The sequence below is a fragment of the Endocarpon pusillum genome (genome assembly GCF_000464535.1).
Source record: "Endocarpon pusillum Z07020 unplaced genomic scaffold C723729, whole genome shotgun sequence".
NCBI lineage: Eukaryota > Fungi > Ascomycota > Eurotiomycetes > Verrucariales > Verrucariaceae > Endocarpon > Endocarpon pusillum.
The window spans coordinates 180,897-207,974 of record NW_006913589.1 but is presented as its reverse complement, the minus strand read 5'-3'; the positions used below and the strand labels follow the sequence as shown (position 1 = coordinate 207,974).

At 49.6% G+C, this 27,078-nt stretch overlaps 9 protein-coding genes across 9 annotated transcripts; 4 read left to right on the top strand and 5 right to left on the bottom strand.

Annotated features, from left to right (window-relative positions):
• Positions 1-69: 69 nt before the first annotated feature.
• Positions 70-2,909, bottom strand: EPUS_04619 (uncharacterized protein; the record flags this gene model as incomplete). The annotated part of the gene is made up of 4 exons (XM_007788895.1): positions 70-1,401; positions 1,522-2,523; positions 2,586-2,705; positions 2,766-2,909. 4 exons carry the CDS (start codon positions 2,907-2,909, stop codon positions 70-72), a joined length of 2,598 nt encoding a protein of 865 aa, XP_007787085.1.
• A 2,038-nt stretch (positions 2,910-4,947) lies between these two features.
• Positions 4,948-7,164, top strand: EPUS_04618 (uncharacterized protein; the record flags this gene model as incomplete). The annotated part of the gene is made up of 1 exon (XM_007788894.1): positions 4,948-7,164. One exon carries the CDS (start codon positions 4,948-4,950, stop codon positions 7,162-7,164), a length of 2,217 nt encoding a protein of 738 aa, XP_007787084.1.
• A 497-nt stretch (positions 7,165-7,661) lies between these two features.
• On the bottom strand, positions 7,662-8,009 carry EPUS_04617 (uncharacterized protein; the record flags this gene model as incomplete). The annotated part of the gene is made up of 2 exons (XM_007788893.1): positions 7,662-7,819; positions 7,922-8,009. 2 exons carry the CDS (start codon positions 8,007-8,009, stop codon positions 7,662-7,664), a joined length of 246 nt encoding a protein of 81 aa, XP_007787083.1.
• A 2,395-nt stretch (positions 8,010-10,404) lies between these two features.
• On the top strand, positions 10,405-11,634 carry EPUS_04616 (uncharacterized protein; the record flags this gene model as incomplete). Its single annotated transcript, XM_007788892.1, has 1 exon — positions 10,405-11,634. The coding sequence occupies one exon, from the start codon at positions 10,405-10,407 to the stop codon at positions 11,632-11,634; it is 1,230 nt and encodes a 409-aa protein (XP_007787082.1).
• Positions 11,635-12,728: 1,094 nt separating this feature from the next.
• Positions 12,729-15,909, bottom strand: EPUS_04615 (uncharacterized protein; the record flags this gene model as incomplete). The annotated part of the gene is made up of 2 exons (XM_007788891.1): positions 12,729-14,449; positions 14,499-15,909. The coding sequence occupies 2 exons, from the start codon at positions 15,907-15,909 to the stop codon at positions 12,729-12,731; spliced, it is 3,132 nt and encodes a 1,043-aa protein (XP_007787081.1).
• Positions 15,910-16,850: 941 nt separating this feature from the next.
• On the bottom strand, positions 16,851-18,699 carry EPUS_04614 (uncharacterized protein; the record flags this gene model as incomplete). The annotated part of the gene is made up of 8 exons (XM_007788890.1): positions 16,851-17,194; positions 17,252-17,556; positions 17,608-17,879; positions 17,929-18,029; positions 18,076-18,171; positions 18,222-18,412; positions 18,463-18,480; positions 18,536-18,699. The coding sequence occupies 8 exons, from the start codon at positions 18,697-18,699 to the stop codon at positions 16,851-16,853; spliced, it is 1,491 nt and encodes a 496-aa protein (XP_007787080.1).
• A 1,926-nt stretch (positions 18,700-20,625) lies between these two features.
• Positions 20,626-21,968, bottom strand: EPUS_04613 (Fumarylacetoacetase; the record flags this gene model as incomplete). The annotated part of the gene is made up of 2 exons (XM_007788889.1): positions 20,626-20,969; positions 21,020-21,968. 2 exons carry the CDS (start codon positions 21,966-21,968, stop codon positions 20,626-20,628), a joined length of 1,293 nt encoding a protein of 430 aa, XP_007787079.1.
• An 804-nt stretch (positions 21,969-22,772) lies between these two features.
• Positions 22,773-24,286, top strand: EPUS_04612 (uncharacterized protein; the record flags this gene model as incomplete). Its single annotated transcript, XM_007788888.1, has 4 exons — positions 22,773-23,071; positions 23,124-23,632; positions 23,690-23,769; positions 23,828-24,286. 4 exons carry the CDS (start codon positions 22,773-22,775, stop codon positions 24,284-24,286), a joined length of 1,347 nt encoding a protein of 448 aa, XP_007787078.1.
• Positions 24,287-25,360: 1,074 nt separating this feature from the next.
• Positions 25,361-26,967, top strand: EPUS_04611 (uncharacterized protein; the record flags this gene model as incomplete). Its single annotated transcript, XM_007788887.1, has 2 exons — positions 25,361-25,579; positions 25,627-26,967. The coding sequence occupies 2 exons, from the start codon at positions 25,361-25,363 to the stop codon at positions 26,965-26,967; spliced, it is 1,560 nt and encodes a 519-aa protein (XP_007787077.1).
• Between the last annotated feature and the right edge of the window lie 111 nt (positions 26,968-27,078).

Below are 27,078 nucleotides of genomic sequence, written 5' to 3'. Positions count from 1 at the left end.
GTCAGATGGCTCAAAATTAAAGCTGGGGCCTGGAGCGACCAAGATCTTTAGCATGGATCATGAATGCTCTTACCGTGGGATCGGTCTTATGATTCCTGGGTCAGCAGGCTGTCTCGCATCATTTCGCTCCATTGCAAGATATTCTGGACCCGCCTCAAGCCGTCGCTCATGGTAAAATTGGGGCAATGGGGGCACGACCCCCAGATGCGTGCGTCGGTGCTCAATCGGTGAAGCAGACCGCCGCCGTAAGGAGTGGTCGTGGTCAACCTCCCTCACACGCAAGCGAAATCCATCCTCTTGCGCCAGAGGAAGTGGTTCATCTAGGGTATGGTACCCCTGCGTAGGCCTCCTTTGGGATAGGTGACTAGAAAGGTCACGGGATGGCTTTGTTGCGTCAAATTGCCTTGGTCGTCCGTTCCTCGACTCAATTGCGGCATAAGGAACATCACCATTCCCATACAATTGAGCCCTTGCAGGTGCAGAAGGTTTCGGCAATGCCTTTTCTTGCCGTTCCCGTGCCCTAAAAGCTCGATACTCTTGGATTCCACGGTCTACAGGAGATGCTCCTACATGAAAAGCAGATTGTAACCCAATTGGAAGAGAGTCTTTGTCTGTTCTAGGAGAGGAAGGCGACAGATAGCGGACTTCACGAGAGGAGAAGTTACTCAAACCTGACACTTGCCCATGGGGCCGGCGAGCCGCGAGCTTCTCGCCTGAGCGCATAACACCGACAGAAGAGTTGTGAACCACAGTGTCACGGTAGGTTGGTGTGGATGTAGAAACATTGACATGGTTGTGAGGATCTTCATAGTGTAACGCTGATGGGGCATTCGTATTACTGGGCTGTGAAGGCTGGTGTGTAGGAGAAAGGAGCGAGATATATTCAGGCTCATGCTGCTGCGAAGCAGAATATGGCGCCAGATCACCAGTGCGGGAAGTTCTGAAGGTTTCGCCACTGATGTTTTCAACCCTTCGTCGCTTTTTAAGGTATCGAGATTCATCGGTTAGATCTAGGTATTCAATACCGTTGATTCGACGCTCTATGTTTTGATTGCTGCTGGTTGCCCAACGCTCGTTGTTTGATGACAGTGGCAATTGGCTCCCACTTACCATTCGACTCTGGGAAGATGCAGCTGCCGGTGAAGGGTCTTCTATTGAAGGAATTATCGTATCTCTGGGGGAGGAAAGGTTCTGACTTATATCCTGGCGATAGGGGAAATCGGCAACGGCATTGGTTCTCACCTTCCCTACAGCTGCTGGCCTACGAGTCTCGTATATCAGGGGCCTAGCAACCAGTTGTTGTGGACCTGGAGAAGGATTCTCGATCACCCTCTCATAGAGAGTACCGTCACGAGCACGGTAAGTATCAGGTGGGTCATTACGCGCCTGCATAGCAAAGTCCTAATAACGTCAGTGATTGTCTGTCCCAACGACTGGGGCATAGAAGTAATTTTGTACACGCCGCACTACACGCGGCTCATGATACCTGCCTATCTCTGCGTTTCCTCAATGAAGACTCACCTGGGATTGATGCAAATGCTGAGGGAGAGTGAAAGTCTCTGGGCGATGCCCGGAGCCACTCAGACCCTGTTCCACTCGACGGAGAGATACCTCGGGAGCTGGGTATGCAAGAGCTCGCTCATTGCCAACCCTTATATCTGTAGGGTTGGCTCGATACTCTTCTCGAGCTTCATTCCATGCCTGGTATCGGCTAAAGCCACGTCGACTGACCTTATCCTGGTCATTTTTTCGCTCCTTCTGGACTGACGAGGCAGTATGTGGGTAGGCTGAGTGTCGCTTGCTATTGACAGGAAAATGATCTGACCTACGACCAGCATTGGGCGCTTCGAGGACGAGCGGATCCGGATTGAAATGGTCTGCCTTGGTGTTGCTCGATACAATTTCCACGCTCACGTCGCGGAAATCGTTCATTGTGTCATCGTCCTCCCTATCACTATCTTCATCGTCTGAGATGACGACAACCTCTCGGAACACGTCCTCGAGAACTTGTTTTCCATTCTCGTCATCTCCGCGCCATTCCACTAGCTTTCTTAGGCTAGGCTTTTCCACAAAATTTCGCGCCTCGCGGTAATGAGTCTGTCGCAGTAGCTTATCGTAATCCGTGTAGACATGACGAATGTGTGCGACGACTGCAAGCTGAGCGCGGCGGATGAGAGAAAGCTCATTAGCGGTTCCCACCTTCCCCTGCCCTTTTTGAAAAGCGGTCTTAATGATTTGGTTCAGATCATTGTCAGGGATGTTTGGAAAGAGATCCTTGATAGTATCTCTCGCCTCGGTATTGATAGTAATTTGGTCCTTCCGTTCTTGAGCGGTTATTTGATCTTTCAGTCGCTTGGAGCGAGGATGGAAGGACTCAAGTTCATCTTCAACAAGCACGGTTCCAGCCGACGTAAGAACAATCCCATAATAGGCACACACCTGAGCAACGACAACGCTAGGGAAATGGAAACCTATCCTGTGGACCTGCTGTGAAAGGTCATGGGCTCTTTGATGGGGGGTAGTCTTAATTCCCCTGTCAGCGTACTCCTTCTGAGGCTAAGATGGCATATTGGGGGGCCACAAACCGAAACAGCGTAGATTTCATAATTGCCTTTTCTGGCAAAGTCCTTCAGAGCATTAGTGAGCTCAGGGTTTCCAGCAGGAATAAAGGTGTAGCCTTTTGGTGGTTCAGCTTTGAATGATAGCTAGTGAAAACGTCTTGCTCAGTCTAAACATCAAAAGGACAGGTATCGAAAGTAGCGTACCACACTTCGGAGTTTCTTTTTCTCTTGCGTCACGCTTTCGAGAACGACTTTATGCTTGCTTGGTTTGGTTGAGAGCTTCTGGTCATAGCCAGAGGGTGCGGGTCCTGTGCGGATGAGAGCAGAGTTCTGGCCAACCCGGACCATCCTGGGTTGGAGCCTTCCTCGCGGCTCCAGAATACCTTTTACAATGCGAGATCCAAAGAATCGATTTGTACAGTCATAATCTGGGGAACAGAAAAGTAATTCAAACCACAGAAGCAACCTCAGCGATGGAAGAGCTTAGCACATTAGTAAACACAAGATTCGAACTCGCAAGAAAGAACGCGAAGGAGACGGCGAAAGACTTTCAGGTCACTGAAAGGACATAGCATAGCAGTATTTCTTCATGCACATTTCTTCATCGATCTTGATCGATGAGAATCCGAAAAGTAGCTGGCTTGGGAAGATGTTGTTGGGTGAGGCTGGAAGAAGTTGGCGAGATCATGATGCGCCCGGAGAGGCACGATAGAATATTTGGTGCCTACTAATTTAGTTCTTAGTAACTAGCAGTTTGCCAAGCTCTAAGCACATGCCAATTTCGATACACCCTGTAGTACTACGGAGTACGTACGGAGTAGTTGCAGCTTTGACTACCACATCTGGCAGCTGCGCTACTACTCACTGTTGATCACCCACCGATTCTCTCACGTTTCGTCCAATGACCCGCCAGGCTATACTTTATGCCTATAGACACCTTTACCGGAACGCTCTTCGTGCTACCCACCGCGCTTCTCCAGCCAAATATGTTATAAGAGAGACCATCAGGACTGCCTTCCGAACAGAGCCTGCCTCCAACTTCAGCCTGCAGAGGGTCAAGAACACCGAGGACTTCCTCAAACGAGCGGAAAATGACACTGGTATGGAACACCGAATACTGAAGAACTTGCTACACGTACGCTATTGGCAACATCATGCAAAGAGAGACAACAGATTGTATGTGGAAACCGAGACTTTGCCTGTGGGAAGCTGATGATTTGTTCAGAATATCCCAGCAAACTGGCATGGCTTCCCAAATCCGCAAAGAGAATTGGGCTCAATATGATGCGACCTTGACAATGTTCAATGACAGTCTAAACCTGTGTCTCAGATGAAAGCCGGTCTTAAAAGACAATCTCAAGCAAAGAACTCTCGACTTTATCTTCTCCTGTCATGACTCTCCATGTCTTGGGAAGGAGGTTCCAAGTTACGAATTACTAGATTTATGGCCGCCTAGAGGGTATTTTTATTCCTCATAAGATGCCCACAAGATCTCCGAAGTCTCGAAGCACGGTTTGGCCCAGTTGCGCTCCTTAGTGAATGACTCCGTTGGTCCTGCGAGCGCAAGGCTCTGTTGCGCAGTATGCCTCGGATAAGAACAAGAGGAGATCTATTCAGAAGGTCACAGGTCCATCAGCTCTTGACTTCATTAGTCCATTCACCAGCATGTGCCGGATGAGATTGGCGGACGCACGATGCTCATTGAAGATGACAAAGGTCAACAACCATTATCTTCGCACAACATGAAGTTGTCGCTTGTTTCGGCAGCAAGGGCGCGCTCGATATCATCTGGCTGAGCGACTCGCTTCTGGCACTTGATCTAGCATTCTTGTACGCTGATCTTCGATTGGGCCAGCAGATTTGGATTGTGAGCACATTAGGCTATGGCAAAGAGCATGCAGGCTCTCATATGTGGAGGTCATGTTTGAAGGAATACGCGTCTGGAATGTCAGGTTGACAGAGGATCGTGTTCAGCGGAAATCCTCTGAAGAGGGAATCATGCTTGGAGGGAACTATGGCATGCTACTCTCAGTGATCAAAGGGGGAAAGCGACGGACGCCTTGAATTATGCAAAGTTTGTACTCGGTGGGATCCCATCACCACAATAGTGAGTAGAACAAATATCAAGTATCTAGTCACGCTCACAAACATCTAAGTTAGTTATTTCAAAGCTGAGTAGCACTGCAGTCGATCTGAACTCCATGTAGGCACGCCAAGAATCACATGTCAACCATGGACCTGGGACATGACCTTGTCCCGTTCCACTTGAAATCCCTGTACTCACCCATGAAAGAATCTCCCGCATCCTTACTCGCACCAAAGTTATCCGGCTGTATACACTGTGCCAATCGCTGAAGACTCGGTCATCTTGAGTTAGTCGGTTTCTATGAGCGAGTACTTCTCATCCTTGATTGTTGAGCCCGTCGTTCGTTCAGCCCGCCGTCTATCTCGCATTAGCACCGGAGAAGACCCTCCTCATTTCTTGCCAGGTGTACCAGAATCTTTGCGAACATGGTACCCCAGGAGACTGTGGAATACATCACCTCCAGCATCCGTTAACGAGGACGATAACCAGGACGGCCACACCGTCTCGAACTCGACGCTAATCGGGCCATGGGCGACTCCAATACCTTCGCCCCCTCCTGAGGCCATGGAGTCTGGCGAGAACGATGCCTCAAATGCAGAACAACATGACGCTCCAGCAGCCGCGCCTTTTCCTCCTCTAGAGCCTCAAATCGCCCAGCAGCCGCAAGTTACCCAGCAACCCCGACGAGCCCGTCCGGGTGAGGTCAGAGCCCATAGCGACACGTCGATAAACCCCTTGCGTGAATTGCCCGATCGCTCTCGAATACATGAAGAAGATGTTCGAGGTCACTCACAATCCGATCCCGTCGCAAGGGTCAGGGAAGAAGCTGGTGCAAGCAGGGCAGCCAACTCACTGCAAATGGCAAGAGCTCATTACGGAAATCATGGACAAACTCGATCCCGCGATGGCTCCGGTACATTACCAGCAGATGATGGTAAGGGCGCAATGAGACGAAAGATCCATGCAATTTGGCAAGGGGACGGCACGGTCGAGGAGAAGTCGCAAATGTTACATTCTTTGATGATGGAGCAATACAATTCGTCCCGCATCGGCCTCCAAGGCGGCTCTAGCATGCCGAAAGGTATGGCGGTCTCTGCCAGCCCTCTGACATCGTCGTCCCTAAAGGGCAGCGATGAGGCAGGGTTAGGCAGCCCGATGTCTCTTGATGTTGCACCCGAGGAAGATAAACGTTTCCATCTGTCGCCTACCGATATGACACCGACGTACGCCCCACCAGACACTGAAGACCATACTCTAGAGACAGTCGAGGTTCGGATAGAGCGACAGGCTCCTCAACTAGGCTGCCCGCACTACAAGCGCAACGTGAAGCTGCAGTGCTTCACTTGCAAAAGTTGGTATACATGTCGCTTCTGTCATGATGAAGTGGAGGACCATATTCTTCCTCGCCAGGAAACCAAAAACATGCTATGTATGATATGCAACACCCCCCAGCCCGCTTCCCAAACGTGCAAGGGATGTGGTGAGCAAGCCTCCTGCTACTACTGCTCAGTATGCAAGCTATGGAACAATGACCCTGCAAAATCGATCTACCATTGCGAGGATTGCGGGATCTGTAGACTGGGAGAGGGGTTGGGAAAGGACTTTTTCCATTGCAAGACTTGCTCTGTCTGTATGAGCATTGGAGTTCAGTCTACGCATCGATGCATAGAAAAGAGTACCAAATGCGACTGTCCTATCTGTGGCGAATACCTTTTCACTTCTGCGGGCGTAGTAGTTTTCATGAAATGTGGGCATAGTATTCATGAGTCTTGCTTTAAGGATTGGTGCACGCAATCTTACAAATGCCCGATCTGCAGCAAGAGCGTGGTCAACATGGAATCGCAGTTCCGCAGTCTCGATCGGCAGATCAACGCACAACCTATGCCTGAAGAATATCGCAACACAAGAGCATATGTACACTGCAACGACTGCTCAGTGAAAGGGACGACCAAATATCACTGGCTTGGCCTCAAGTGCGAGTGGTGCGAATCGTACAATACTCAGCAGCACTACCTTTTGGAGGCAGATGGTTCAGGTTCCCGAACTCGAAGCGATGACGCCTCGGCAGCACCGGTTACTGCAAGTCCGCCTCTTCCTCAAAACGTTGCCGATGAAGCAGTCGCAATACCAAATTCCAGAGCCGCATCGAGACGCCCATCTATCTCGATGTCCGAGGTAGGTGGATCTAGTGGCTCACCATGGCTACTTCCACAGCCGAGGGGTGCTAGGTCTGTGTCGCCGACGGTTGGGAACTACTTCGGCACTGGATTGGGCCGTGAGGAACAGGCCAACACACCAGCCCCGAGGACGGAGGATCAAGAGTACGACTTTTGGGGGCGTCCAATTGGTCCTCGTCAGGAAGCGAGACCCTCGTCAAGTCGTGAGGACGCTGCAGACCCTGAAGAGGAAGACTCTGAAGATTGGACAGACGAATACGACGAAATGGAGGACGACGATCTCGAAGAAGACGAGGACGATGATGATATTGACCAGATGGCCTTGATTGGGCATCGATAAACGATGATATAGAAGGGCTTTCGGCATCAAGTAGAACCAGGAGGGGACATATGTGTGGCGCCACAAGGATTTCGGGGCATACTACTATTGGCGCATAACCCAGCGAAGGATATAACTTGGTTTAGGGAACTCTGGGACTGGGAGATATGGTCATGGTACAGCAACGTCCGCTTACAAGATTAGGGGAATTGTTGTATAAGTTGCCGCTGCTTTTCGTGGAAGGAAAGGTCACTGGGCTCACGGCTTCTTTGCACAGGTCACGATTCGCTCCAAGATCTCATCCGCAGGCCAGTGAGCAGCGCAAGAATGCTATATTTCTGCCAAAACCGGAGAGGTCATGTAAATCCAACTTGACACTCTGCAATACTGTATATGCATAACTCAGTTCTCTGTTCTTCTCCGCAGGTCATTGTGAATTCCTGTTGTGACATAAAACTCCCTCCAACCCACTCCTGGACGCCCTTGCCACCACCGGAGCCCCTAACGGCTACCTGACCCTATAACTCCACACTCTTCTCCTCGCCATCCGCCTCCGCGCTATTGACCTTCTTGCCCGTCTTCTTGATCGTCTCCAGCACCTTCTCGTACGACAGGCTCTCCTCGGCTTCCACTTCGGCGGTTTGCGCTTTCAGGTCCACGTTGTAGGATTTGACGCCTGCTCGATGCATTGATCAGTGCTCAGCACTCAGATATGGAGATGGGGCGCAGCGAATGGGTTCATGCGGGGGCGGGTGTCTGGGGTGTTGTGAGGGCTCACCATCAAGCTTCTTGAGGACTCTCTCGACGGCGCCGGAGCAGCCGCCACAGGACATGGAGACGTTGAATTTGTAGGAGTGCTCTGCCATCTTTACGATGGAATTGGGGAGGATGGGAGTTGGAACCGGGGAGTTGGGGGTGGTGGTGTTTCCGTGGGTTTTACTTGTAAGTTAGCTGGTTCTCTGAGATGTAATCAAGGTCGGATGCGCCTGGATCTGTCTTTGATGAAGTGTGGGTTAATTCTGAGCGTGAGGGTATGAGATACAATATATGAAGTCAAGCGATTACAGTTCTCAATTCACGATCTTTATAAAGACAAAGGAAAAGGTGGCATTTATAATCTGCTGGTTGCGTGATAATGGGGTGGTGGGTACCTTGAAACTCGTGTTACGGCGCGGCACAATGGCCTTCGATTTGAGCAAGTTCCGAGGTCAAAGCGAGCAGATACTTCTAGCATCCGAAGTCTCGAATGTTCCTACTACGCATGCAAGATTGCGTGCATGATGAGCTAACTTGGCCACTTTTTCTTACAGTGGTACCCACCATGGCACTGCATAAACATCCACGGCATGACCCTAAAAAGAGTTTCAAGCAACTTGTTAGTAAACGAAGTCTTAAATTGTCTTTCTATTGCTTATTTTTTTGGAAGTGACATAAATCATGAAAATGGTTCCTTTTTATTGATTCTTTAGATTTACCATACGAAGGGGGGGGGTTGTTAGCATAAGTGCAGCACGCCGCACCACTCTGCCCTTTTGGCCCACATAGCAAGGGTTATGGAGCACTCCCTGACAGTGACTTTCCTAACAGGCAGGTATATACGGAGTAGATATTACCCTATGAGATTTGGGCCATGCGCCAAGACAATCCGTGTCAGTTCTGCTATGGGATCTGGTGCTGTCGCAAGGCTCTGAAGCATGCGGAATGTCTGGTACCACTGGCAACATGGCACCGCGGCTTGGGTATGTTATGAGGGCCAGGAGGACTGTGGTAGATTCTGCGTTATTCTGTGCATCTTCTACGTTATTCGGCGCATTGAAGGGCTCAAAGGGCTCTTCTATTACTTATATCCTTCTTCTTGTACATAGATTCTAGTTCTTTGCGCTCAATAAGGTAACTCATCAACCCCCTACTGTTCTATTGCCCTTGCACTCCCCTGGGATCCTACCAGGAATATAGTTTTATTAGGATCCTAGGGGAGTGCAAGGGCAATAGAACAGCAAGGTGTCAGTGGAATGACTTATTAAGCGCAAGAAACTAGAATCTATCTACAGAGAAGAGAGATCTAAATACCAAGAGGCCTTTGTGCTATAGAAGAACGTAGAACCTTCTCAGCAGGTGCCAAACAAGAGAATAATCCACCAGAGTCCTCCTGGCCCTCATACCGTGCGCAGGGCTCGGCGGTCATAACAATTCCTCCTGTAAGCTGATCTGCGCCTTTATGTTAGGATCCTAAGGGAGTGCAGGGGCAATAGAACAGTAAAGGGTCAATAGATCGACTTATTAAGCGCGAAGAACTAGAATCTATGTACAAGAAAAAGACGTAAGCAGTAGGATCCTCTTGAGTGCTTTGATGCGCAGAACAATGAAGAAGATGTGTAGAATGATGCACCGTCCACCAGTCCTCCTGGCCCTCATAGTACCATGCGCAGGGGACGCGCTTATGACGCGCTTGGCGTGCTTGGCGTGCCTAACACTTCGTCGAAATTGTTGAAATCGAAGACAAACATGGACTTTCAGTCGAAAACAGCAATGTCGCAACAACCCGTGGACCTCCTTGTTTGCTTCGATACAATGCACGCATTCCTACCAAGCCAACTACTCTCTACCAGGACTTGGTCATATGCTTCATGGATTAGCTGTGCTGGCGTCCTTCCAGGCGTCTCCAGGTCTACCCGGCCGGGAACGAAGTCATCTCAGTTCAAGGCGTACCTGATTTTGAGTTCCAGGACGCGAAATGGGTTTTCTCGTAACTGTCAGTGTAGCTCCACGAGATGTCAGCGCGGGCAACGGAACCATACATCTGTTCAACTGAGCAGATGATGCTCAATCTGGTATGTCATCTAAAGAATATACTAATTTAACGAATCTTGATGCCCACCAAGTGGCTCTTTGATCTCGCAAATCGTTGTTAAATCTTTTGTATGCACGACAATTTGGCAGCTATCATACATCCTTATGGTTTGATGCATTGAACATGCAAAGATAAGTATTGTAGGTGAAGCAGAGACCACAAGGCAAGAGATCGCCCGTCAAGGACTACGGGAGTACCCTTCGACTAGCTTTACTCTTTCATGGTGCTTTTGATGTCCCAGTGCGTTTGACTATGAAAGACCACGTATCACTCTTCTCTGTCCATCATCAACACCTTACCCTGCAAATACACCACTGACCCTATGAGGCTAGCTTACAGGACCAAGCAGAAGGATGTACCATGGTAGTTCAATGTGCCTTCATCCTACTTTGATGCTGCTTTTCATTGCCATGGCTCACTCTCAAGCTCAAAAGTTCTGGCAATCTCCCACCCAGCAATTCGTATCCTGCACTATCTCAGCCTGCTTCGACCCAATGTCAAAGCCCAGCATTCCATACGTTGAAGGTGCAACGTTCGAGGTCCGACGTCACGAACCCCCCCAGCCGACACGCGGATCATCTTGTATAGCGAATCCGACAGACATGAAGGAACAACAGCGCATGAGCCTCCTGGAACGCTGCTTTCTCCATCCCCCTCTCCCAGGTCCAGCAACCCCCGCAGGCTCCGACTCCGAGTACGAGAGCGTCCCATCATCTTCTTTGTCGCTCCTCAGAATCCTCAAACCAATCTCAGTCCACGACAACCAGGCGGCTCAAATCATACTGTGCGGCTCCGGCGGTGATATGATCGCCAAGTTTTACGATCCTCTCTATGCCGCTACTCCGACTCGTGAAAACGACATCTTTGCTGATCCCTTCCGAACCGCAGATTACAGCTACGCTCACGAGACAGCGGCATATGAAGCCCTGACCCGGTTCGCGGCCAGGCACCCACATATTTCGTGCTTCTTCCCTCGATACTACGGCTCGTACACATGCGAGATATCAACCCCTTTAGCGGGCAAGACTCGCACTGTGCGGTTGATACTGATGGAGTACATCGAGGGTACGTGCCTTAGCAAAGTGGATCCGACTCAGATTCCGCCCCTGCCGCAGGATGGGCGAAAATGCATTATGGCCAGTATTGTGAATGCGGAAAGCGCTCTCTCCGCTGGCGGCTTGAATCACAGGGATCTCTTCCCTCGAAATATTATCCTAAGGGGTTACCTGGGCGGTCGAGCGGGCCTCGCCGCCGTCACTACCGGCGAGCTGAAGCGCTCTTCCGACTTCTCGGTGGTCGTCCTCGATTTTGGCAGATCGGACATCTTGCATGGAAAGCGCTGCGCAGATGACCAAGGCAGACCCATCTCCCCAATTCTGCGCTGGGATAGGCGTACCGAAATACATATCGACTGGCAACTGCTGGGATGGGTGGATTGGGACTGGCAGGCGTGGTTGGAGCAACAATGGAAGAACTCCACCACATACGCACCCATCACGGAGGAGCTCAGGAAAACCTGGCTGGGGGTTTATGACAGACAATTCACCGTTCCCCCACCTGTTCCATTACGGAAGAATAAAGAAACCGATGGTTTGGAGGTACCCGTAATGCTCAAGTCCAGGAGCAAAATTCTACGTTAAACAACCTCATCTACTGGGGCGTACCCAATCATGGACCGTATGCCATCTGTCGCCAAGAACCGCTGGCTAGCGCAAACGAATTTGATGAGGAATAGAGGCACATGCAGCGGGTGCTGTTTCCTGTAAGACGGATCTCTTAAGGACTCGTTGATCCCAAAATAGCTGACATGAACCTTGAAGCGACGCTGTCTGACCGTTGACACAACCAAAACACCGTCATCGATGTAGCAGGAGAGGTCCAGCTCTCAGGCCATTGTTGCGAGCTTTGCCAGAATCCGCAGCCTGCGAAGAAGCTTTCTCACCAGCACTGGCGTCCCACGAAACGTTTGAGCATCAACTCCATCCAAGACAATCTCACCCGTGGATCACTATCTACCAATACCGATTCGTCTCATGCCAATCACTTCCCAAAGCAAGATTACTGCGTAGAGCGACAGGAAAATGGTGGTTCGTGCTCCAGCACGAAAAATCTTCACGATCCTTCTTTTCCCCCTCCCCTGTCTCTGCTACCGATCCGAAATTCTGATCATCTCCTCAAAGCCTACAAAATACAAGGCATTGACAATGTCTCTTTAACGATAAATCACCTTTTCTTTGCTGCCTCGTTCCAAGACCGCGGTGCGAAACAGCAATCACCCCAAGTACAATCTGGCTTCTCATTCGCTCTCGGGGCCCCAAGTGTCCGCTTTTCATCGCCTCTCCTCAGTACTCTTTCCATCCGTCAACCGGGAACCCGTAGAAAGCGACCTAACGATTCAGAGAGCTGGGATAGACAGGCCAAGCAGCCCCCGTTGGGAGACGGTACAGACCACCGCCTGAAGATGCGGAAAAGCGATTTATTCAATTGATCAAGACAGAAATGATGACATAGATCATTGGTTCTACTAAAGTATACGTGGACGTAAGCGGAAATAGGAACAGAGAGGGACATGTTTTTAATTGGCCTGAACGGATCACTATTCAGAGGGAGATGCAACCTCCCAGGTCGTAGAGGACACCGTAGCCAAGCCAGAGATAAGATACAAACAGCATATTCAGTGCAATCCGACAGCTGTATATCACAGTCCGCATGTCTATCATCCCCCCAATCCAACTCAAAAGCCAGCAGCTCGTTTCTTCCCCTTATCCATTTTCTTGCCAGCCGCAAAACCCGGCATGCCGGGTCTCATGCCAAACACGCCCCTCTCGGGCTGCGTCATGGGCATTTCCTGGCTGAGCCCAAATGCATATCCCCGTCCCTGACTCGACCCACCATCCCTAGGGGTATCCCAACTGGCCACTCCGGCCTGGCTACTCTGCACCTCTCGCACACCTTCCAGCCCTCCCACCTGGGTGCTCATGACCCTTGGCGGCCCCCTACTCTGGCTCGACTTCATCTGCTCGTCTGCCGCTCTCTTCCTTCGGATTTCCTCCTTCCTCAGCCTCGCCAACTTCGCCTTCTCAGCTCTCCGCCTCGCCTGTGGATCCGCTTGCCCGGCAGCAAGGGCGAGTTCTTCTTCTGCCTCGGCGGCGAGGTTGCGTTCTGTGGCACGGTAGTTGTAGGTTTCTGGATTGGTATGTGCGGAGGTGGGGAGGTGGCGGAGGATGGAGGAGAGGGTGGAGTTGTTAAGGGAGGAAATGCTAGTTGAGACGAGCGGAGAAGCGGTGGAGATGGCGGTGTATTTGCGGAGGCGGGTGAGAACTGGGTGATCTTCTTCTGTTGAGGCGGTTGATGTGGTTGCGGTGGGGATGGTTGGAGGAGAGGCGGGTGTCAAGACGGATGGCGCGCTTGAGGAGGAGGGCATTACTTGGGAGGTTTCTCGCTCAGCAACGGTATTGTGGGTGACAAGTGGGGTCGGAGCAGCGATATCTGGATAGAAGGCGGTGCTTGCGAGGAGTAAATCGGCAGCCACTCTGCGAGCTAGACGTTCTTTGTTCACTCTGATGCGGTCCGGTGTCTGAGGCGCGAGTGGGGTCAAATGAGTTGCGACGATAGCATCATAAATTGAGGCAAGACGGTTGATCGCTTGGGCCTCAGAAGTGATTATTGGAAATCGTTGAAGCCTCTGCTGACGATTTTGCTGCAGAATGAATGTGGCGACCAATTCGTCGAGTTGCTCTGAGTCCTCATCGACATCTGTAATGTGTAGCTTGCAGGATAGCATCTCAGACAAGAGGGGTATTTCAGGTAGGTTGAATTTCTCCGAGCGGTCATTGAATCGTGACAGAAGAGTGCCCACGCTTATCCTAGCTTTCGAAGCTGCGTTGCTGCCTTCGTCAGTCAGTTGACCATAAACATCTTTCCAATTAACTCCGGGCTGCACCCGTGTTCGGAGCCTGTTTCGCCTTGGATCCTTGAATTGTGCGTCACCCTCAGCTACTGTCAAAGAGACGTTCGATTCCACCCAATCATCAGGTACGACGAAGTCTCGGAAGCCTCTTCGACGGCGAGATGTCGATTTCAGATTGCCCAGAGATACTTGGATAGGCAGATGCAAGAGAGGCAACGGAGCAGCTCCTGCAGTGAGTCCAAAGCTGGGCTCGGTGCTCGCATAGAGTTGTTCGGCAATAGTGAAATCTTCATACAAGGAGAAGAGCTTGAACAGGAGTGGGCTCGCTGTTTCGATGCTACCTTGGACTTCTCGATTGCATTCTATTGAACGAAACAACTGTGAAATGGGGCAACCCACAGATTCAAAGCTGTAATGAGGCCCGGGTAGAAAGATCGAAAGCGGATCAGCCAGCGAAACTGGATGATCATTATGACCATCGGCAAAACCGACTCGGAACACCAGGACCAGATTGTTGAGTCGGGATACTATGAGTACAAGGGTGCCTTTTAATGATTAGCATACGTAATGTGTGAATTTTGGCTTCAAGCATACTCAATCCTGCTTCCAACAACACCAAGTGAAGCGTTCTGTCTCCACGATCTCGAAAATGCTGCCACGCGAGCAAAACGTGCGGTGTAGCTCTCTCTTTCCCAACCTTTACGTCCTGTGTCTCTGTAAAACAGAGCCAAAACAGTTGAGTCGATGTGAGCACGAAGCAATAGCCGGGAACGAAACTGCTCACTTGCACGTCAAGAATGTACTGATTCTCACGAGAATGTCCAAGACGAAGATGTTCCAAGCCAATTAAATCCCCCCAAGTTGTGTACCGAGCGGCAGTCCGGCGATTACAGATGAAAAGCTTATCAGCTGGAGTCTCTGAGTGAACACACCACAGAATCCGGTGCCAGCCATCGTGATAGGGTAGTGATACTCTTACCCTCTTCTCATGGTCCCAACTCCATATCTTTCCAAAGCACATTAGGGTGACCCAGAACCGGGACCGGGTACTTTCTTGATACTCCCCATCGACAAGCCACACACTCCAATTCCCATGCTCGTCTATCAAGGCAAACTTTCGATGGTCTTGTGGGTGGAAATCAAAATCAGCATGAGGGTGGCCACCGGTGCGCGAGAGTGGAATGGTAGCGATCGGGTTAGCATCAAGCACGGAAGACTGTAGCGCCTGAAGAGGAACTTGAAACGGCTCACGTCTCGGCGCGACTGGTATTCGGTGTAGGAGGGGATGAAAAATTGTGGTAGAGCTTTGTAGTCTAGCTGCCATCCATGTGCTTGCGTATCCATTGGCTGCAGCGAAGCGTACTTGCTGAATTGGTCCACCGTTGCTTATCCAGCATGCCTTTCCTTCGTTGGAGATAGATGGAAGGTGTAAGATAGCATCTCCACCAACATCAGGATCTTTTGTAACCTCCCTTCCGATTCTTACCAGTCGGACATTTTGAGCGTTACTACCGGAGACAGATGCCGCAATCGGAACATGAACGTATTCAGAACGAACTACGTCCGCTTTCGCTGAGATAGCACTCCCAAAGGCAAGCAAGGTCGAAAGGTTTGGTGACTGATTCTCAGCAAACGTAGTACAATCACTCTGAGCACCCTTGATGATCCTAGATTTCTCCTCTGTCCTGGCATCGGGTTGAGATTCTCTGGTCGGTGCCGAGCTGGACTCATTAATGTGGTCGAGGTTGTCGTCGTTGCTCTCAGCTTGGAAGCCATGCTGAGATACAACCCGTCCAGCATATACCACCTTGCTCGACAAGCGGCGTAATGGAAAAGCAGTGGAACCATGCTTTTTCGCATCTGTATGAACAGTCGCAACAATGGGATCAATGATGCGTAAAGTTTCCCAGCTTTTGTCTTCTTCATCATATGTAACCGTGCCAAGATGGCCATAATTCAGGAATTTGGTAGAATGTGCATTCTGCAATTCCTGTCTCTGCGACATGCCAGCCATCCAATTTCAGCCTCCTTCTTGACGTTCGCTGACAGCTCTGATAATGCATTATGGAAGTTGTGACTCGTAGCGCGCCACAGTAGAACTGTGTGTAATTCTTTCTGGGACTGCAGTGTTTGCTCGTATAGTGGCGTGTTCGGTGGAGGACTGCATACAGATCAGAAAAAAGTTTTTCGAATCGAGACCAGAAAAGTTGAGACCGACGATGCTTGGCAAGCTGCTTCGACCGGCATCGCTCGCTCGCAAATGTCACATATTGTAATAAAAAACCTGGACCCAGGGCCCACGACTTCTGGCACATTCCTGGTAAGGTGATCGCCAGTCACTCCTTCACAGTTTGTTACTACAGTATCGTGATAGCCGTGTCAGAATCCCTGTGTATATGATACGTATCTGTTACGTATTAGCATGATGGTACAAGGGTCCCCGCATGCAAAACGCACGAAACGCTCTTGTAACTGTTACACCCTGTTATTTATGGCAGTGAGCATTGCTATACGAATTGAACGCCAAATGCTGTTTCTGAGCTGTTACAGTAATGCGCTTCTATAGCTATTAGTATGAGCAAATGCTCCTCTTGATAGGAGCAACTTAATTAAGCGAATTGGCACCTCTGTACGCTGTTTGCTACTACTTCTAACAAGCCGCAGGAACAGAATCATCAAAAGCATGGAAGACAAGTACAATTACGATATCTTCACCTTCTAAGCCAGATAACATCGAGGACAATACAGTGCATCTCATCTCTTGCAATTACATCCTCAACAACTCAGGTTATCCTCATCACCTCGATCCGTTATGCAGCATAGTGCACGCATAATCAAGACACAGACATATCTCGTGTCATCGGTTGATCCTAAGAGCTTCATAGCGCTTCACAGCGCATTGCTCGTTCAAGCCAAAATGCTTCAGAGCCGTAACGGAAAGCAAGCTCAATAAGTAAATCTGAAGCTTGGGTGGTCATCACCTAGATTTTCCAGCTCTTCTGGGGAAGCATCAAGCCGATGATCACGCTGGCCTCCGTTCCTCCTCTTATTCTCAATCCTGATGAGCACAAAGAACGCAATAGCTGATAAAGCGCACAACCCCACAAGACCGAGGCTGACACCAAAGCCAACCGGGTAACGGGGCTTTTGCTTCGGTAAGTAGATGTTGCTTGCAATGATGCCTCCGCAATTGCCTAGCCCAATCTGCATTGCACTCGATACACCTTTCTTGAGGTGGCCACCCATGTTATTGTTGAGCCATACGAGGGTAATAGGCTGGGCAATGTATCCTAGACCAACGTTTTAGTGAAAACAGAAAAGCCTGGAGAAAATGTATGCAGACTCACCACCTCCTGTGACCAGAAATAGTGCAGCATAACGGACACCAACAGAAACATGTGTCATGCTCAACAGAATGGCATACCCAATGGTTGCAACACAACATCCAACTATGATGAAGGCGAAGCGATGCTTCAGTCGGTCGGTCAAGAAAGCGGTGGCGAGTGCCAGAACAGCCGCCACGATGTAGATTGGGATACTCATGACTTGAGACCGTACTGGCGTCCAGGCAGGGCCAAGCTGATTTAGGATGGTAGGTATGAAGAATGAGCCACCATAGCCGGTGTTCACAATGCCGAGGTACATGAACGCACTGTCATCCATGTCAATCGCAGTAAGCAGCTGAGCATAGTCAAGCGCTTACCCCAGCCAGATTTTGACATCACCAAAGATTCGTCTTGATGTACCCTTGCTCCATTTGTTCATCTTAGCGGCCCCTGCATCTTCCGCAAGACGGCGAATGAGCGTCTCGCGTTCATGGGGACGAAGGAATTTGGCAGTCTCCGGCCAGTCTGGAACAAGCCAGTATGAAGCTGCTGCCAGCACGACCGTCGCTGAGCCCTCAACGATGAAAATCCAACGCCATCCTGCATAGCCCCCAACGCCGGACATTTTTGCAATTGCGTATGCTAGCAGCTGTGCGTAACTCTGTTAGAATGACCGCTGATTTGGAGTGACTACTGACACCGCTAAATGCCCCAGCCAAGATGCTGGCCGAGAAGAATACGCTGACTCGAAGCTGCAACTCGTGGCGCTTGTAGTACGTCGAAAGGAGGTAGATGGCACCTATTACTCGTTAGTTGTGGTGAATAGAGTCTGGACACACACACACCAGGAACGAATCCTGCCTCGAAGACCCCGAGTAGAACGCGGCAGATCACCAATCCAGCGAACGATTGAGTGAAACCTTGACAGATAGTGATAACGCCTGACAAGCAGTTAGCTACTTTGAGGTTACTAACGTTGCATCTCACGCACCCCATCCAAGCATGATCGAGCTCAACCAGAGGGACGGGCGTATCTTCTTCAGAATGATGTTGCTCGGCACCTCGAGGAGGATGTAGGGGATGAAAAACATAAACAAAGCAATATTGAATTTGGGTCCATCCTTATCCATGCCAAGGTCGTTCTCCAAGCCTTGCAGCCTTGCATTCCCGATATTGATGCGACTGGCAATGTCAGCAAAATGTGTCCATGTACCGGTACTAATTCGTTGTACTCGAGAAAAGCTGCGAGGCTGAAAGGAAGAGGTCAGTTTCTCAGTCAATTTGAGGCTCGACGATGACGCTTACAAAAGCGCGAATAAAATGGGGACCAGATGCCGATCCACCTTCCACAACAGTCTTCGCTCTGACGAAGGATCGATAGGCTCGAGGGAACTCGACGAGCTGGAAGGTCGATCCCTCAACGGAAGACCATCCGGTAGCAATACCTTTTCAGAAGAATCGGAGGCCATGACCATCAGTGCTCAGGAGCTTGAGAGGGGCCAGCGGCGTTGTCTTTATGTTTGTTAATCGTTGCTTGAAATTGAAGAGCGACGTAGAAGATGAAGGTTTTTGCCTCCTCGGAAGAGGATGCCGAGATGAGAGATGTGAGGAAGGAACGATGGAGTTGCACAGCTCTGTTAAAAAGTGGTGCCACCATAGCAAGATACAAAGGCAGATCATGGGAAGAAAACAAGACATGTGGTTCAGAGCTGGGCCGCTACCGCTGTAGTAGGCTCTCACTTGTGTTTTGTGGGCACCTCAAGCAGTTCTTTCAAGTAGAACTGCAGTCACTGTACTTCATGTCCGGCCCACCCTGAGGACATAGAATTGGGTGTCCCAAGCCACAAAAGTACTTCCTGACAAAGCTATATTTCCCTGCATTGCATGGTACCTCTGCTCAATGGAGCAGTGCTGTGAGACCAGTCGGCATGACGAACAACGCATTCTGATCCAGGCTGCACCAAGACGATGGCCAAACCTCCACAAGAGAGTTCCGGGTGCACCCCAAGTATCTGAGATACAGCATATGGAACTCAGAGAAGCACATCAGGTTTAGAACCGAGCGAATCATGGCGCTGGGTACCGAGGCGGCGGCTGGTCTTTGGATTTTGGAGGAGCGTGGAAGGATTGAAACACCGAACAAAACCCCGAGAGCCCACCTAACTATGTAATTAAAGTTACCCCACCATCTTTATATGCTTCTAACTTCCTCCGTACCGGCCAACCACGAGAGACTGTCCCCCTCAGAGAGTTGTCTCTCAGTCGACTACGGGGAGAGTCCCTTGGTAACTCCAAAGAACGTTGAGCAGCTCCTTGACTGTTGCATCGACTATTCGCTCAATGTCCACCTCGGATCGTAGTTGGTTGGCATTCGTCTACCACAGATTCTGTCATGCATACAACCGTGCTACACAGCAGGGCATGTTCCATCTAGCTATCCGGCAAAGTCAATATTTCTACTTCATCCAGTGCGGTACCAGCGCAGTTCTAGGTGGGCAAATGACGATAGGAAGCGTCTCTCCATTGCGATAATTTGCATTTCACTTCCCTTTCGCTCGTTGCGATTGATGGAATTGCCTGGCTAAATGCTGCGGCCCGTATCAGAATTGTCCTGCATGCAATTGCCGTATCTGATGCTTGTAAGAAGGGAAGACATGTATCCAACGAAGACGGGCTGAAGCTAACCTCCCATGTCAACCAGTACTTTGCGTTTACATCTTGCGTGCGTTACAATATCTCCCAACAGCAATGTCATTCCGCCTCCATTTTATGTCCCAACTTTACTGAAGAGAAGGCGATAAGGTTCGTTGGATACATACGATACGAGGACTGATATCGTTGCTCTCTAGCTTGAATATGTTAAAGCACCAATCATTACCTTTGAGCTACATATAGTGAGCAAGTCTGAGGTTATCTGTCAGCGCGCATCGTGCCGCAGTCGCACGATATATGCCGGATAGCCGCATTTTTCACGGTTGTTACACTCTCGTGTCCTGCCGATTTCTGGTCCGCAGATCTTGGAAGCCTGTTTGCCCTGTTGGAAGGAACCTGGGGTTGTTGGCTGTCTGCCTAATGTTTGCCAACATTGATCTGGTGAATGTGGCTAACAGACAATTACAGTAGAAATGACTAGGCGAATAGCTGGACGAAATATCTATCAGGAGCAATACATTCAGAGGTCCATGCTAACCAGCCTGGCAGGTGACAAGTCAGTCATGTTAGACAATTTCTGTGTCCACTACCCAACATATATGTCATACCTTCGAGGACATTTACATGTGATTGCACTGCTGATGGTTTATACCGGCAACAATTAAGAACCGAGCTGTCCAAACCAAGAACGCCAATGATCATAATCTGCCTGTTGATTTCCTTGATCGCCTTTTATCCCTCTTTCATGACGGCATTGTGGGGAGGACCCTCCCTACGCATTGTCCAAATCCGACCAGACCATCCTCTTCAGTGCCACAAATTCCCCTCAGTGTTACAGTATCGCCATCTTCCAAGAATGTTCGGTCTAGGCCTCCTGAAAGCTTTATGATGTCCTTGCCATTTTTGCTGCGCTCCAATAAACACCCTTGTGAACCGTCTTCAGTGCCGCTAATAGTACCAGAACCCAGCAAGTCGCCTACACGCATTGGACAACCGCCTACCGAATGATGCGCAAGCATCTGTGAAAATGAAAAAAGCAGGTTCTTTCCATTGGAGTGTAAGATTGTGGTTGCGGGTCCAGATTCAGCTATACCAGTTTTTTCAGCTTCATAAAACCGGATTTGGCAAGTTACTTACGAGCAAGGTCAACTTCGAGGCGAATGTCGAAGACATTATTCTTCTCTTCCCGCAAATACGGCAAAAGTTCGTTATCGTTCTGAATGCTTAGCGTCCTGAACGGTTCCAATGCATCCATCAACACCACCCATGGACTTATGCTTGTGCCGAAATTTTTGGCGTTAAAAGGTCCCAATGGAGCAGATTCCCACATCTGGATATCCCGTGCAGACCAATCGTTCATGAGGACCAACCCGAAAATACTGTTTCCAGCTTCGGAGATTGGAATTGGCTCGCCCATCTTGTTCTCTCTACAGACAAATGCGCCAAGCTCAAGTTCAAAGTCAAGTCTCTTGGATGGACTGAACGTGGGAACCTTCGGTTCGGCATTCGGATTTGCCAATATCTGTCCTTTGGGTCTATGAATGGGGGTGCCCGAGACGACAATTGACGAGGCTCGACCATGGTAGCCCACGGGCAGGTGAGTGTAGTTGGGCTGCAGTGCATTGTCTGGACCGCGAAACATCACGCCACAGTTATAGGCGTGATTTTTGCCAACGAAAAAGTCTGTATAGTCACCAATCTGCATTGGAAGGTGCATCTTCACTTCGTTTAGCGGTATCAGACATTCTGCCTGGAGTTGCTTGTTGTTTTTCAGGATTTCAGGGAAAGGTGTATCAATCCGAAGCAGGTCCTGAATAAACCTACGGACTTCGCGATGTACAGGACGGCCCAGTGCGGCAAATGCATTCAATGTATGATGCGCAAAGACTGTCTGATCCTTCTGTATGCTTGGTACTGTAGAAAAGCCGTTTTGGTGGCTGAGCGCTGCTAAATCTAGAGCATGATCGCCTATTGCAACAGCAACGCGAGATACCTCATTCGTAGCGGTGCTAATGATTCCAAAAGGTATGTTCGCAAGCGAGAAATGAGAGGATTTGGGTATGGGAAACCAACTCTGGGAAGCCATGATGCTTTGTGGGATTACAGCAAGACATCAAATCCAGAGAAACTGAGATTTAGACGTGCTCTATCCACTTTAAGAGGAGCTGTTCCTTCGAGGTCAGGCCGGGCCAATCCTCGGGTCCCGAGTTGTGGTAGTACGACCGCAGTCCGTCCGCGCTATGACTACCGCTCCGGACCCTCCTCGTATTGCCGCCTATCACCTTTGAGTTTGTTTAGCCCGAAAATGTGACTTTGCTATTCTTGCTTCGGAGATGATAGCTCACTTTACTGCCTTTATCCTGCTAAAGGTGCTTTCCGGTCTCTAAACCATTAGGAAAATTTTGAAGTCCTCAAGCTGATGTAAATTTCTTTGGCTCATGTTTGCCCCGCGAAACCCTAACCGGCAAACCCTTATCAAGGAATCGGCCCGATCCCTTGGGTTCGTCAGGTAACTACTCGAGGTACAATCGAAGGCTCAAAGGTGACTTGGCGATGACGATCAGGAGCTCTAACTATTCTTCTTTCACGGTCTGACGGACTATTGCTCGCTGAATTGAAAGTCGAGAAGTTGAATCATTGTCTTGCTCGAAATCTACGTGAGACGAGATAAGTGAAAAGCGATTAAATCATGTTCTGCCCTGATCTTCATCTCTAACTTATGGCTGCATCCTCCTTGAAACTTGTTTTCTAAAGCCCTTCAAAGTATTCACCCCCAAAGTCTCGTTGTCCCGTGTCAACCTGAATCGTGCCCCCTTGATTCTGTTGAGCTTCTCTCAAGATTTTCCTCCCAGTTTTTATATACGAAAGCTTTTGATTGGTGAGATAGGGTATGGCGCCCTTCGGACTCGACAGACACGAGTGGTGGAAGGAGCAGACGATATATCAAATCTACCCATCTTCATTTCAAGACAGCAATGGCGATGGCTGGGGTGACATCAAAGGAATCACGAGAAGACTAGATTATCTCAGGGAGCTTGGTGCGGATACACTCTGGAGCTCCCCATTCTTAAAATCTCCACGAGTTGATATGGGTTACGACATTTCCGACTTTAAGGGTATAGACCCCTCATACGGTACCATGGAGGACGTGGACAATCTACTTGCCGAATTGAAAAAGCGTCATATGAGGTAAGAGATGTTGTCTTGGCTAAATATACCAAAACTCATATCCGCGTCCTAGGATGCTCATGGATCTGGTAGTCAATCATACCAGTGACCAGCACGCATGGTTTCGAGAGTCGAGATCATCGTTGAAAAACTCCAAGCGAGATTGGTATATTTGGAAGAAGCCGAAGATGGTCGGCAAGGATGGTACTCCACAGCCCCCAAATAACTGGTCGCAGATCCTGGGTGAAGCCAGCAGTGCATGGAATTATGATGAGATTACGGGAGAGTATTATCTTGGTCTCTTCACTCCGGAGCAGCCAGACCTCAACTGGGAGAATCCCGAGGTCCGACAAGCTGTGTACGATGTGATGCATTTCTGGCTGAAGAAGGGAGCATCCGGCTTCAGGATGGATGTGATCAACCTGATCAGCAAGGTCACCACGTATCCAGATGCTGAAAAGACGCTGGGAGATGACCATGAATTTCATCCAGGAAACAAGTTCTTCGTCAATGGGCCGAGGTTCCACGAGTACATGCAGGAGATGAATCGTGAGGTCCTAAGCAAATACGATTGCTATACAGGTATGCAAAACCCTGCAAAGAACAAATGCAGAAGCTGCTGACACAATGTATGAACAGTTGGCGAATCACCAGGCGTCTCTGACCTTGACGAGATCCTCCGCTGTGTGGAAGCTAATGCCGGAGAATTGAACACTCAGGTATGCTTCCTGCCGATTGAAAAGACTTATGCCGTATGCTTATCCTCGATCTCACCAGTTCATCTTCGACCTGGTCGATATGGATTTTGTGCCTGGCGCTGTTCGAATGGCTCTGCATCCATGGGATGTCAAGAGGATGAAGTCAATCATTACCAAATATCAACGTGCCATGATCGAACGTGATGGCTGGAACACCGTTTTCATCGAGAACCATGATAACCCACGGAGTGTCTCGAGGTTTACGGATGATAGTGACAGGTATCGAGACAAGGGCGCTAAGCTACTGGCACTTATGCAGACCACGTTGTCTGGGACACTTTTCGTGTATCAAGGCGAAGAGATAGGAATGCGTAACGTGCCTAAAGAGTGGGATATCGAAGAGTACAAGGACATTGAGAGCATCAATTTCTGGAAGAAATCACTGCAGAAATATGGAGATGACCCAAAGAAAATGGCCGAAGCAAGGGATATCTTAGAGAAGAAAGCCAGAGATAACTCGCGAACGCCCATGCAATGAACCAGCGAGTCTCCCAATGCTGGCTTCTGTGACCCAAATGACAAGCCCTGGATGAGAGTGATGGATGATTATCCTACAATCAATGCTGAATCGCAGATGAAAGCCAATGATCCTAATGAGCTATCAGTCTGGCAATTTTGGCAACGTGGTCTGAAAGCAAGGAAAGACAACAAAAGGGTCTTCGTCTACGGCGACTACGAAGAGCTCGATCCTGATGATGAAGATGTCTTTGCATACCTGAGAACCGCAGACGATGGAGACCAATTTGTTATCATTTTGAACTTTTCAGGCAAGACCCGTGAATGGGCTGTACCCTCAACTATATCAGTCAAGTCATGGGCAGCAGGCAATTATACAAAGGGTAAACCAGAAAACCCGGTGGAAGGCAAGCTTCGGCTGCAACCCTGGGAAGGGCTCTTAGGGCATTGTAGATAGGGGCCGGAGGGCTCAAAAGCGGGCCGGAGGGCCATCCAATCGCCTGTTTCATTCTAGCGTAGTCACTCATAGAGCTCAAATTCACACCTAATTTCACTTTCACTTCTACGTAGCAATCTGACATCCTTACTTTAGCACCCCAATCCACGCTCGGTGACCATAGTCTGACCAAAACCGGTTACATCAAAGATACTTCAAGCTAGCAGCACAACAGTAGAGTGTGGGTATGCCGGCTGTAAGCGTGTGCCACCCCAGATCTGACCTTGACCCTGGACTGCGGTTACATTCCGTACCATCATATCGCTTCTCCGCAGTGCGGAATTGATGCAAGATGACAACAGCTATACTCGCTCACAAGATGGTCCTCTGTCCTGTTGATTGTACAGTTCTACTTGCTATGACTTAAAGCTCCTTCTATTAGGCGAGTGAGCTCATCTCTGCTCGTCTGTGCCGTATGACAACGGACAGTGCTCAAGGTAACAATCTTCGAGATTGACTCTCATGTATGATTGTGGAAGCCTATCCAGCTTGAGCACTCATCTACCTAATGCCTGAAGCTGGCCGAAAGAAAGCTTGTGTGGAATATCCGCCTGTGTTTAGAACTATTCAAAAGCCTTAATCCTCATTTTCACCTCCGCAATGACTTTTCAAACGATAGTTTTCGCCATTCTGGCGTTGGCCTATTTCATGGTGAGATGGCTCAATCGAACAGATATAGCAAAGATCAAAGGCTTGCCCGAAATACCTGGAATCCCAATTTTCGGTAACCTGTTGCAATTAGGAGACCATCACGCAAAGGTGGCTGGGTCTTGGGTGAAGAAGTATGGCCCAGTCTTCCAAGTCAGACTCGGCAACAGGGTAAGTGGTCCAGAAGCAACTGTCGATCTTGGTTAACGTTTCCGCAGCGTATTGTCTTTGCCAACACCTTCGACTCTGTCAAAGAATTGTGGATCAAAAACCAGTCGGCTTTGATCTCGCGGCCTACACTGTATACTTTCCACAGCGTGGTATCGAGTTCTCAAGGTTTCACCATTGGCACGTCTCCATGGGACGAGTCCTGCAAGCAGCGACGGAAGGCCGCGGCCACGGCTTTGAACAGACCTGCAGTACAATCATACATGCCGATCATTGACCTCGAAAGCAATGTTAGCATCCGAGATATTGCAAATGACTCGAAAGGAGGCTCGGTGGATTTGGACCTTAGGCGTTACTTCCATCGATTTGCTCTGAACACATCACTGACACTCAACTATGGCATTCGGATTGACGGTTCCATCGACGACGCGCTGCTCAGGGAGATTGTCCACGTTGAGCGCGTCGTCAGCAACTTCCGATCTACGTCGAACAATTGGCAGGACTATATCCCGCTGTTGCGTCTGCCTTTAATCTCCAAGCAGAACAAGTCTGCTGGCCAGTATAGGGCAAGACGTGATGCCTACATGACGAAGCTGCTGGATATGCTCAAACAGAGAATCGCGGAGGGCACTGACAAGCCGTGCATTACCGGCAACATTTTAAAAGACCCCGAGGCAAAGCTCAACGACGTAGAAATCAAGTCCATCTGCTTAACCATGGTCAGCGCCGGAATTGACACTGTCCCTGGAAATTTGATTATGGCATTGGCCTACCTATCTTCTCCGCACGGGCAAGAAATTCAGGAGCGGGCATACCAGGAGATTATGAATGTGTATCCCAATGATGGAGAGGCATGGGAGAAATGCCTGGTTGAGGAGAAAGTACCGTACGTCTCAGCTTTTGTCAAAGAGACACTACGCTTTTGGACCGTGATACCAGTTTCTCTCCCACGGACAAGCATCAAGGACATTAAGTGGCACGATGTTGTGATCCCCGCTGGCACCACCTTCTACATGAACGCTTGGGCCGCAGATTATGACGTCACGCATTTTAAGGACCCAGCCCAGTTCATACCAGAGCGATATCTTGACAATCCCGATGGCACTGGAACACTCCATTATGCTTATGGAGCTGGTTCGAGGATGTGCGCTGGCACACATCTGGCGAATCGAGCGCTATATACAGCGTTCCTTAGGATCTTTACAGCCTTCAAAATTGTCCCGGGTAAGAATCCAAGAGAAGCACCAATCCTTGATGCCCTGGAGTGCAATGCTATTCCTACGAGCCTGACCACGGAACCTAAGGAGTTCAAGGTTGGGTTTGGAGTGCGAAATCAGGAGAGTCTGAACCAATGGATGAAGGAGAGTGACGAAAGAACCAAGGATCTCTGAGGAGGAACAAGTAAAACACAACGTTAGGCATTGCTCGTTGCATCTGCGAGTCGTGTAACCAAGGGACCCGTGAATTGCGATGTGAGGTTGCTGATAGGTGGAGGTGGACCG